Source organism: Piliocolobus tephrosceles, chromosome 8, assembly GCF_002776525.5.
Source record: "Piliocolobus tephrosceles isolate RC106 chromosome 8, ASM277652v3, whole genome shotgun sequence".
Classification (NCBI taxonomy): domain Eukaryota; kingdom Metazoa; phylum Chordata; class Mammalia; order Primates; family Cercopithecidae; genus Piliocolobus; species Piliocolobus tephrosceles.
Window position 1 is genome coordinate 82904661 of NC_045441.1, and position 12587 is coordinate 82917247.

General features: G+C 33.7%; 1 protein-coding gene across 1 annotated transcript in view; it reads right to left on the reverse strand.

Annotated features, from left to right (window-relative positions):
* Positions 1–5568: 5568 nt before the first annotated feature.
* Positions 5569–12587, reverse strand: part of ZNF804B (zinc finger protein 804B) — a 581346-nt gene continuing 574327 nt past the window's right edge. The window contains exon 4 of the mRNA XM_023226713.2: positions 5569–10727. Coding sequence (XP_023082481.2) covers positions 7061–10727 — 3667 coding nt within the window. The 3' untranslated portion in view covers positions 5569–7060. The remainder of the gene's footprint in view (positions 10728–12587) is intronic.

The following is a 12587-nucleotide window of genomic DNA, read 5'->3' on the forward strand; positions in this document are numbered from 1 at the left end:
TGAGGTTTCCCAAGCCATGCTTCCTGTACAGCCTATGGAACTGTATATATCTGTAAACATCTTTTCTTTGTAAATGACCCAGTTTCAGGTAGTTCTTTATAGCAGTGTGAAACAGAATAATACAATTTCCCAAAAAACTATTGGGGGAGTTAGGGGTTTAAAGAACAGAGAGTTACATCCCGGTCATTTCCTAATTGTCTATTTTTAGAATATATTTTCTTTACTCTCTTTAAGTCTTAGAAATATGGAAGAAATATTTTTGATCACAAACTATGAATAAAATATAACAAAAGACAAAAGCATCTGTTAAAATGTCCTGATAATGAATGAAGCAATTCCATGAAGAGATATCAGTTTGCTTCCTCTTCTGAACATGTCATGCTATATCCCAAATAACTGAAATCCTGTGTCTTTGAAATATCTCTCTGATAAACAGAATATAAAGAAAATGTGTAACTTGTAAGGTGTTTGACTGATGATTCTTTATAAAGTATAGTATTCTCTTGAGTGTGCCAGTCTGCTGAGTGGTTTTCATTTATGTATTTATTGCTAAGCACCTTCACAAAGTTCTGCTAGACTTTCTCCCTAGAATTCAAAGTATTAATAAATTGACATTTGGGAAATGACTCAAATCTACCAGTAAAGGTAGTAAAAGAAAACAACCTCAAGAATATGTGATGGGTTGGGCACAGTGGCTCACACCTGTAATCCCAGCACTGTGGGATGAAGAGCTCAGAGTGTAATTTAGGCCAGGAGTTTGCAGCCAGCCTGAGCAACACAGTGAGACCCCTGTCTCAAGAAAAATTTTAAAAAATTAGCCAGAGTGTGGTGGCATGTGCCTGTAGGCCCAGTTACTCTGCAGAATGAGGCAGGAGGATTGCTTGAGCCCAGGAATTTGAGGCTGCAGTGAACTACGATGGTGCCACTGCACTCCAGCCTGGGTGACAGAGTGAGGTCCTGTCTCTTAAAAAAAAAAAAAAAAGAAAAGAAAAAAGAAAAAGAGTATGTGACAGTCATTTTCTATTGGTATAAAAATTTTTATGATGGACCAAAAAATGACACAGAGAGTGAACAAAGGCAGAAGGCTCACACATTATGAAGAGCAGGCTCTGAGTATAGAGATCATAGATTACCATTTGCTCCTTTGTCTCAGTGTAATTATTAATACCATCTACTTTCATTTCCAGGAGAAACTTATTTTCCTCCTCGGGGGAATCCAGGAATATAGCTAGTGGGGAGGACATAAACAGTATTTGGCTCATATTAGGTACTCAATAAATGGTGACAATTTGATTAAGAAAGGAGAGTTTCTATCATGACTCCACCAACAATGTAGGTAGGCACATGTGTGCATGTAGTTGTGTGTGGATGTGTACGTATTGTGTGAAAAGATACTTTTTTATTACAAAGCAGAATTCTGATAAATGATCTAGCATAAAAGTAGGGAATCTAGGCTGGAAGTGCAGGGAGGCAGGTGACTGATATCTGAAACATTTATCTACTGAAAACTCAAACTCTACCACTAGTTTAGGGTGCATTGCAAAGTTCTCTTCCATTAAAATGCACAGGTAGTGACACCTCATTCAACTAAAACACAAAAGTAAGGAGATTTAGCATTTGGTTAAAGCTTATTGAAGGGTATAGGGAAGGATAAGGATAGATGTAATTCAAGAACAAGAGAGTATCTAGTGCTTATTTCTAACAACGCCTGTTCTGATATTTTGCACAAATATCAGAGTAACATCCAGCAGATGAGGGTTTATTAAACGTGGGGTGCAACGATTAAGAAAGTAAAGATAAGTGGGAGTTGTATGAAATGTCATTTTCCCACGACATTGGTCATGCTTGATTAAAGAGATTTCCTAGTGAGTTGAGTCCTATTGAGACTAACAGCTTATTGGGGTTTCTTTTAATTAAAGTATCTCTAGAGTTCACATGAAAGTTATAATAAATGTATAGAATGCTACCATATTATATTATATTACCAGTTAGAGAACACATTCCTGAGGCTATTTATGAAGCTTTGTTAGAACATTGCAAAGCATTAGTTCACATTTTTAAAAGCAAATAAAAAGAAACAGATTTTATAGTATTTATATATATGATAGGTTTCAACAAAGAATACATCTATAGAATTTTTAAAGTTATATTTATTTTCAGTTTGAGGAAACAGCTTAGTTTAATAACACTAAAGTTTTAAGAAATAGTCTAAGAAATCCCAGCCTTTAAATATATAATATAAATACATACAGAAATAAATAAAATGATAAATGCATTTTAATTCAGCAGTGTAAAATACAGAATATTTCCACACCATCTTGCATTTGATTTCGTTCTTATATTTTGGTATGCTTTTTGTTAGCAATACATGACTAACACTCCTATATCATTAAGCTTTTTGTTGAAAAAAATATTATTGCATTGAACTACAGTCCAAGTAATTTATTGAATAACCTAAAAAAAAGCTGTTTTGCATGTACAATAGTGCAATTTACTTAGCCACAGTATAGTTTAAAAAGACAATTTATACAGAAAATGCAACACAAAATTATTGGTTTATGTGTCATATTGCCAGAGGATCACCAAGTTTAATTACAGATTAAGTACTTTAAATAGAATTGAGTAAGATGGGAATTTGCTTTAAACAGCTACACAACTAATTTACATTGTCAACTATTTTATCTCACATATGGAAGCAACTAACAATTTTGCTTGGGATAAGAAATCTCTTCTTGGAGTTATTGTTTCAATATGTGAATGTTTTTGAAAACACTATTTGCAACAAAGATCAAGATCTACAATTAAAGACTAAAGAGTATATTTATTAAAAACACACACAGATTCACACTCACATGTGCACTCATACATATTTTAAGTTTTCCAATTTGCCTGATTTTATTTTAATGTTTCTCACAAGATATTCTTACTCTTGCTAATTAAGAAAAATAGGGGGTTGCAAAAAGAGGAAGTGACTTTGAGAAAAGAATTTAAAAAGTGGATTGGGAGCTCTCTTTCCTATATATAACTCCACAGAATGAAAATGACCCTTTGGCTTATCTTTCTAATATTGGCTTATTCTAAACCTAACCCATTCAGCTGCTGCTTCCATTTTAATATAGCTTAATCCAAAAATACAACAATCACCTCCAATGTCTACCTAATAGAAGTGGATAATATTTTTGCTGGAATAAAATGATAACCTTGGAAAATCCTCTAGACCCAGGCTTATTGGCAGGAGAACTTGTATTTTAGTAGGAAATTCTCATCTTAGTGAAGTGGTTTCAGTCTGAAACACAAAGGGCAACTATCTGTTTTCCTGACTATTGTGTGGAACTAGTCACTCACATGCTTTTAAATAATGTTTCTATTTGCCAATGAGAGCACATTTTCCTTCAGAATTCCATCTAATTTAAAGAATCAAAACTAAACCTTTTCATGAGCTTTGCTGAGCCAGAGATGAGCGCTAGGTTCATTTTGCCCCTAAATATCTTACCTGCATACATTGATGTGTAAGATTTGGATTCTTTAAATTGTGTTTTTACAAAACTGAATCTGATATTTACATTTTTTTTTTCAGAATGTTAACTATGTTTCTGAAAACTCAGAAACTCTGAAAACGTGCAGAACTTTTTAGGGATGATTAGGAAATGCGCTACTGATTTGAGATGAGCAGCAGTATTATTTCACCACTAAGGAGTTAACTATCCACACATCCTGGGGTGGAGGTGGGGATCTGGACGTTTCATTCACACACATGTAGAATACTTGAACACTAAGCGGTATCCTAATGGGTAGAGCCATCTCCATATCTCCAATTATTGTTTCAAATCATTTGAAATACATTCCAATGTATTTCATTGTATGGTGGTAAAATTCAGAAAGCTGTGCTGCTGCCAGCATTTGGAGCTATGTAAGTAATAACCTCATGCATTAAGGAGATAGTCAGATTCAGCAATAGAATCCTGAGTAATTGTACTGGTTAAGTGTTTCATTTAACAGAAACATTTTACAAAATTAGTTTCTTTAAGTATATTTCCATTTAGAGATAACAGAGAGATTCCATTAAGTCCTGGCAGAAACTAAAGAAAAGGAGTCACTGTTAAATCCATTTTTGGGAAGTGAAACAAATTTCAAGGGATTTTGTAAAATGTCTACCTAAGCAAAAACTTTGGGAATTGGAGACTTTCTAAATCATTCTCTATATTCTAATCACTTCCAATATTTATAACGTCTTAAAGATAAACCTTAAGTTTACCTTTGCATTTTTATAGGCCCATTGTATTTTTTTCTTGCTGAATTTGGCAGGGAATTATTAAGAAGATGAACTTTCCCACATTTTCAGTTCTTCATACAAAGTATTTATTTTGTTTACCTCGAATCCAATGATACTATCTGAGGCTAGACTGGTTCATAATCTGTAAGAAAGACATATAGATAGATAAATGTGTGTTTGTGCATGCATGTGTATAAAGATTTCACAGCCTTTCTTAAGCATTTAGAGTTTAAGACAGATTTTTTACAAAACTGCCTCCACGAGCCACTTGTGAAACAGTAATCCCATGAAGAGAATTAACCTGTAAATATCAGGCAATAGTCATAAAATAAATTTAATGCTAAAAGTCACCTGTCAAATAATTATGTAAATGGAGGGAAACACTGCTAAAAATAAATCCATCACAGTGACAATTTTTTTTATAATTGAACTATTTTAGAGTTCAATATATATTTTCAATTCTGTTTATTTTTTTTTTTCCCAGAGTGTGTTTATCTTAAGGTAAAATGGAAAATAAAACAGTATTTCAGCCTACAGTTACTGATTTGGGGGGAAGTAAGCTGCATAATTGCATATTTCCTCATGTGATGCCACAACTTTTCCAATTTCTCACCTTGGAGTACAAATTATCTTTTATTTAAAGGAAGACGGTTGCTTTCCACATAGTCCAAATTAGTTTGTCCATCCAGTGAACACTTCATCACTGTTAATACAAGACGGAATAGTCACTTCCATGCCATCCATTCATATCAATCTGTTTTTGTTAGTCAAAATTAAGTGCTCAGTAGAGGTGCTCAGGTCTAACCTTAAGAGAGTTTAAATTGTCACCAAGACAATTATAAAAATCAATCAGGTGGTCAGTGTCTTTTATAATAGGACTTCTAGTGAGTTCCCATGATTACTCTATCTTGGCTCTGCATCAGCTTCGTAATTTGCTTTAGGAAATAATTATCCACATTACTTAAAAAAAAAGCCTGCTAGACCATTTGTCATCCATTTTATAAGAAATATTTCATTTGTCTCACTTCTTTTTGGATTTACTCAATGTTCATCAATGGTCTTTTATAATCATTTTTATGGAATTCCATGCAAGTATAGCTCCTTGCTATTTGATGGTTTTTCTTCATTTCTCCATTCATTTTAAATAAATTAGATTTTGTCACTGTTATATACCAGTCAGAACGTTCTTCTCACAAGTTTCTGGTGATATCTTGGAAACTGCAGTTTTTCTTTCTGTTAAAACTTCAAATTTACTTTATCTCCTTTTATTATTTTTCTTCCTTCCACCCTTTCTTTCTCTTTCTCTCTCAGCTGTCTCTCCTGAATCAATGATGTCCTTTCCTACTGTTTACCAAGTATTTAGTATTTAACCTTTCTACTTCATTTTCCTTACCTGTAATGAGGAATAATACTGATTTCAAAATACAGTTGTGAAAATTAAAGAAGATAATGCAAACAAGTGGTTAGGGTACCTCTACCTGAATCACAACAGGCCTTAAGTAAATATAGCCATCTTCCTTTTGAAGCCAAGGCTGAAGAAGGCATCCTCAAATCTTCTAGTGGTAGAGGAGTTTGCATCTTTGTATAGACAGCATTAGATAAATGATTACCTCCATTTCTGTTAAGTTTGATTTTCTCTGAAACTCATGCTTAAGAACATAACATAGTAAACCTAACTGTAGGATTATGCACCAATATAGATGTATGAAATACAAATTTTGGGGGCCGAAAACCATTTTGAATGAATGTTTGAAATTATTTGCAAAATTACATGGATGGTGATTTTATTCCTCATCATTCATTGTTTCATAAATATCTAGTACAAGTGAATAAAACACACCAGATATTTAATAAGAAAGCCTCAATAAACATGTAAAAACACTGACATTTTCAAACCTTTACCTCTATCCTTATATATGTATTGGCTGAACATAGTAAAATTTTTGAGTAGAAGAATAATAAACATTTTAGTTCCTGTAATGTTTGACAGATTGATCAATATATTTAAAAGATTATTCTGAGCACAATTTATTTCTGAGTTTGCATCATCAAATACTAACGATAGCTTGTATATGTTTTTTATACAAAAGTTAAACATTCTTAGTTTTAGATTTTGCTGATTCTTACACTTACAAAATTACCTTGACTTAGATTTGTGTGAAATGAGGATAATTTATTTTTCACAGAAACTCAAAAGTATAATCTATAAAGATTGTTTTTCATTAAAGTGTAATTTTCAACCTAAATTAATCAGAAAATGTCTTGTTCTTATTTCCTATGAAAATACAGTAACAGACTACATTAATTGAAAACTTAGTCAATAGTTAACGATAGAAATTACTTTAAATAATTACTTCATTTCACTGACCTTTTATTGTCTAACAAATAAGCCAAATCAACACTCATTCATTCGCGCAACAAATACTTAGAACACAGGGTGCCATATTTCGTTTGATTTTTCTTTTTAATTTTAATGCTCTGCTTGAAGGTTTTCAGTTGCATTTTATAACACGTGAGAACCCATCCAGAACAAATCTTTAACCCTTTCCCTCTTCCCTCAACACTTTCATAAAATTATTTAAATTTGCCTATTATTTTGGCAAGCTAAAAAATTATTAAAATGCTCTCGTTTTAATATTAGCAATTCAGTTCATATTTATATATTGGTCACATTTTGAATTGGCAGCAATATTTTAAATCTTGTAATTGATAGACTTCTTTAAATATATTATTGTATAGGTAGTGACAATTAAAAAAAATTATCCACAAGAGGGGCTTTAACACTTACTAGTTCAAGTGTGTGGACACATTTAAGGCCTCTTTCACTTCATTTAACTGTTGCATCTGGCTAGAGCAAGAATGATGGCAAAAATCTTGACCTTGGAATACTGGTTGGATTAAAGGATTCAAGTGGATGATAGAAGTTGTGGCTGGATTTAAGTGAGGGCCAAACAATGTAGGAATAAATGCTGTAGGGGGCAGGGGCTGAAGTGTTATGTGAGATGGGTGGAAGGGGGTAGCAGCTACTAAATGCAGGGGATGACCTGCTAAGAAAGTGGGGTGTGCAGGGATAATGGTTGGAGTCAGAGTCGAAAATGAAATAGGAGTGAAATGTGCCTGTGAAAGAGGATGTAGATGAGCAATAGGGAGATGACTGTTATGAGAACTTAAGGAAGCAGAAACAGCAAAATGCTGCAGGAACGTGTGGTGGATGGTAGTGATAGAAGTGTGCTGGTGAACTGGAACTGTCTGTACGGTTGAGGCCGGAGAGAAGGCAGTAGGTCCTGCAGCAGGCAAAACTCGAAGATGCTTTGACAGGAGTTGCTTCTGCATATGCTGCTGGGCTTGTAGCTGTAGGATCTTATATTTATCTATTTCGTCAGGAGAAAATGTTATGGGTTGTTGAATTAAAGGGGGAGAGAGAGATTTATGACACACGTCTAATTCGTCTTTGACTTTGTCAGGCTTCTGCATAGTTCTGTCATAGTAAGAGTTTATATTTCCCTCTACATGATTTATATGCATGCTTACATCCTGTAAGTCTAGATTTATTTGGTCTTCTTTGGTCTCTGTTGAATCAGTAACACCAGTATATCTATTAGATGGAAAAGCACCAGGGAATTCATTTGGTACTGGGTCACAGCTTTGAATAAAAGGTTGGATTTCACTAATTAAAGGTTTTGATTGTTCTTTTGTTGTTGGATTCATTTTTATGTTTAGTGACTGAGACTCTGTTACTAGGTGAATTATACCTTTAGAGAGATGGTTATCACAATCAGTGTCTGCTAAAATTGTAAAATTATTTGTCTGTGAGCTTTTGCTTTTGTCTTTCTCTGTAGTCCTTGGAATTGCACTGTCTTGATCATTTCTGCTCTCACTTGCATACTGTATTTTTTCAGACAAAGGCAATGCTTGTTTGTTACAGCCTGACGGTACAAGTTGAATTGTGCATGGGTGTTGCGAAGGAGCCTCTAATTCATTTTTACAACTGTTTGAAGAGACCTCAACATTACTTGATTGTTCCTGACATTTCTTGGCTTGCACTCTTTCTAAAAGGCTTTTTGCTGTCAGAGGGGTCCTCTCTCCTTCTGTAATGTTCGATTCTGTAGTTTCTGAAGGGCCACTGGAACAGTTCTTTAGAAGGCAGCTGATATTCCCGGAGTTATACTTCATGGGCCTGACTTTTCCCAGATCACAAATGTGAGGGCTGCCCAAAGACTCTTGATTTCTCTTGCTTTTATTCAAGTAATAAATTTTCTCCCTTGAGTAAGAATCCAATCTATCGTGCTGAGTTCCCTGGCAATTAGGTGGTTTTTTACTGCTTCCAGTACAGGAAATCTGTGAGTTAGAATCACAACAGATAATTCTCGTAGATTTTAGCCCTGAAAATTGTTGTTGATTTTTGCCCAGTTTTTGTCTTTCTCTACAGTGACAATATCTACATTTTGAGTATTTTTCATTTTTAAATGATTCCCACAATTTGCAGTTCCTCTCTTTCTGTGGTTCAGACTGCATTTGACTGCTCTTTGCTATTTCATCAGACAAGTAGAGGCAGTTGTGCTTCAGACATTTCCATTTGTGCCTTTCAACTGAGTGGTGTTCTCTTTTATAGAAGCAGAGAAAATTACTTCTGCTATTACCATTGAATCTATGACTTGAGCAAGTACTTCTCAAGCTAGACATGCTGCTAGGGGATGTGTCCGAAGAGCAAGAATATCTACTCAAAGATGACTTTGGAGAGCATCTCTTGTATCTTCGATTTCCACATCCAGAAACCTTGTTGGTCATGCTGATGTGGTTACTCTTTAAAATTACACTGAAGTCTTTCCCATGGTCACTGTTACCCCCTACTGTATGAGGACTGGACTTGCAGTTGAATTGTCTTTCATCTTCAAATTCCAAATGAGGATTGCAGGGAATCAATTTATTCTTTTTAGTCCTAGAGATGTAGGAAGGACAAGATAGATCCTCATCTGTATCATTTAGAACTACCTTTCTGCAGCCTTGCCAATGGGCCCCTGAAGCTTCCTTAAGTTCGTTCTCACTATTATTCTTTCCAGCATAATCCTTTAGAGATGTATTGAGGTAAAGAGGCACTTCAGGATTTTTCATTTCCAAATCATTTGCACTAAAAGCATATTCACTCTTATTTGGCTCAGAATCACTGTAGTCCAAATTATATTTCCTCTGGAATTTTTCCCAATCCGGATTAGCTATCATCATCTTTGGTTTCAGATATTGATTATCTTCTTGGATCAATTTTTGTTGGTCTTCGATTAAACCTGAGACTTGGCTCTCTCTTTTAGTCTTCACTTCCAAGGGCTTCTTACCCAATTCTATTTTTAAGTCCTCTGGATTGTGGTCTTCCTTTGTGTTCCGAGAAAGCTTAAAATCAAAATATAGTGGGTTGCAGCCATAAGAGATACAGGGTTCTGTTTTTGTAAATAGTAGAAGTTCCGTAGGCCATTGAAGAGTGGTGTGGCCATCCTTGCTTTGAACGTGGAGAAAAGGTAGTGGTTTAGATGCCACATTATGGGTACATGCTTCTCTTACAAGTCTTTGAACATTTTTGCTAACTCTTTCTGTTTTATCTAAAGATTTTTCTCTGTTCTCTATTGTGGAATTTGGATTCAGATGCACTGTACTCTTTTGTTCACTTGGCTCTGCTGATGAAAACTCATCCAGGCATTCAAGTATCCTGGCATCACTATGGTTGTAAATGTTTGGTGGGCTGAAGGAAGCATTTGCTTGGCATGGGTGATTCACACAGTTTTCTAAAGTGTTCTTCAATGTATTTCTAGTTTCTTTTTCTCTGCTGGAAGGAGTAAAATCTACATCTGAAAGATGAATGTTAGATTTAGAGAATGAAGCATGAATGCCAATTGAATCTTCTAGCGTCTCATCAATAGAGTTGTTATTGTCCTGCAAAATTTTAGAGTTTATGGAGATGGTATTGTGTAAAACACTTTCCAGATGGCTTGGTGAGATGTTTACCTCTTTTTCCTTGGTAAGGTGTGCATCTTTATTTGCAAACCTGCAGCACTTGCATTTATCTGCAATTTGTTTTGTTTTATAAATGGGTGACTTGTTACAATCGTGAGTTTCTTCTGTGTTCTCACTGAAAACTGATGCTGAAGATTCTAATTTTAGGTGCACTTTTTTGGAAAAAGAAAATGATACTCCTGTTCTGTGATTTGCATTGCTGAGATCTGAAGATGTTTGAGGTACCCGATTTCCAAACAAACAACGCCTGTCTGATTGTAATTGGTGTCGATTTGGCACGGTGGACCGCTGTTTATCGGAAATGATTCTGGGGAGATTTTTTCCTTTAAGGAGAAGAGCACTCTTCATGCATGATACCTTTCTGCCATTCTTAACAGGGAAAATTCCTTGCTGGAGTTGCTTTTCTATGGCTACCTTGGGGGCTTTGTATGCTGGTCCATTTCCAGAAACACTGTAAATACAATAAATATTTAAATGATTAAGATACTAGCTTTGGAATCATATCTACATATGAACATTTCATAGTGTTTCTAAGATGAGTTATTTTACAATTTATGTGCTACATCTTCTAAAATACAACCTTTTGTTGTGCTTATATAGCTTAGCATAAATTTTATAGTGGCTATTTCTAAAATGAATTGTTTACAGGTAGTATTTTGCAATTACCAAAAAGCAATAGCAAGTGAATATCTTATGCTAGTGCTTCTAAAGCATTTACATCACAATTTATGTCCTACAGAATCTGTCAATCTTAGGAATACAGATTTAACATTATTTCACTAATAGTTTTCCGATCAGTGCATTCACATTAAATAAGAAATTAAATAGAATTAAAAGTCACTTTAAAAATCTAAAAATATTTTTTAAATTTGCTTTTATGTATTAGTTCTAACATTTTATAATGTTTAGTTCCTTGGTCTTAAAATTCCCTCATATTCACTTACCTTTGAAACACAGTGATAAGTTCTTTCTTTATGACTTGTCAGTAATTTGACTAATTATAATAAATGCATAATAAGAGATATGTACGATCTATCTAAATGTCTTCAATGATTTTGAAATCTTTTCCTTTGCTTCTTACTTACCAAAATATTTTTTCTACTATTTCTGTATTATATGTTTTAGGTTTTAAAGGTCTTAAAAGGTTATTTGTTCTACTGAGCTTAATTAGCAATTCATACAGAAGACTGAAAATACCAACATATATAAGAGATAAAATTCTTTAGATTAAAAGTATATGCCCTTTAACAGTCTATCTATATAACCTCTACTATAAAAAGGCTTCACTGGAAAGAAGACAATACAAATCACATCATTTTTCTTATTGTTTGCTTTGAACTGGCATTATTTTCCTTTTTCTTGTTCCATATGCTTGGATGTGTTTGTTCGCTTATTTCTAATTTTGATTTTTATTTTACTTTCATCTAGTCATTTGTTGCTTGAATATAAAATTCTAAGCCAACTGATATCTCTTCCATATGTTGCTGAAATTCTAATGTAGAGTAGTGCTTTCTGAGCCCTTGTCTAACAAATTCCTGTTGGTTTCTTTTACCCATTCTTTGGCAAATCAGCATAGAATTCTAGAGTCACAAAGTACAAATTTCATGTACTTTGCTTCCTTGTCTCTAGATGTCTAATATTACAGACATACTGAATTAACTTCCCTTTATTTATCTTTGAGATGAATCTGCTTGTGTGCTTTTCCCTTTGTATAAAGTGTAAAAATATAAATACATATAATTTATTAGATTTGTTACATAAAGAGCATATATATTAATACATATATATGTATGTATAACATTTTTAAAGAACATAGTTACAGGCTGATTAATTTGGGTGAATTTTTACTAGTAGTTCTTGGGCACTTTGAATTTAACTTTCTTCAGTTCAGATACATTTTTTTTTCCTCGATTTGTCTGATTATTGCTTCCTTTGGAATTTATGTTTTAAAATCATTGGTTCTCCTGAATATATCCTTTAGGTATTGATATTTATCTCAGTACTTTACTCTGTCTTCAGTCTTTGTCTATAGTTCAGGGAGAATTTCTTTGATTTAATTTCTATTTTACTGACTCAAGTTTTGTACAATATTCAATCTGTTTACAAATTATGACCATATGGACTTTAACTTGCAAACAATAATTTTAGCCACTATTTAGTTTTTAATGATTTTAGAATGTCTCCTTTTCATGAATGTCATTTTAGAAGGTCTCCTCTTCATGAATGGTTGTAATTTTAGAATTACAGAGTTCCTTTAAATCTTGTAAAAAACTAAATTTAGAAGTTTTTAAAAGCTGTATTCTCTTCCTTA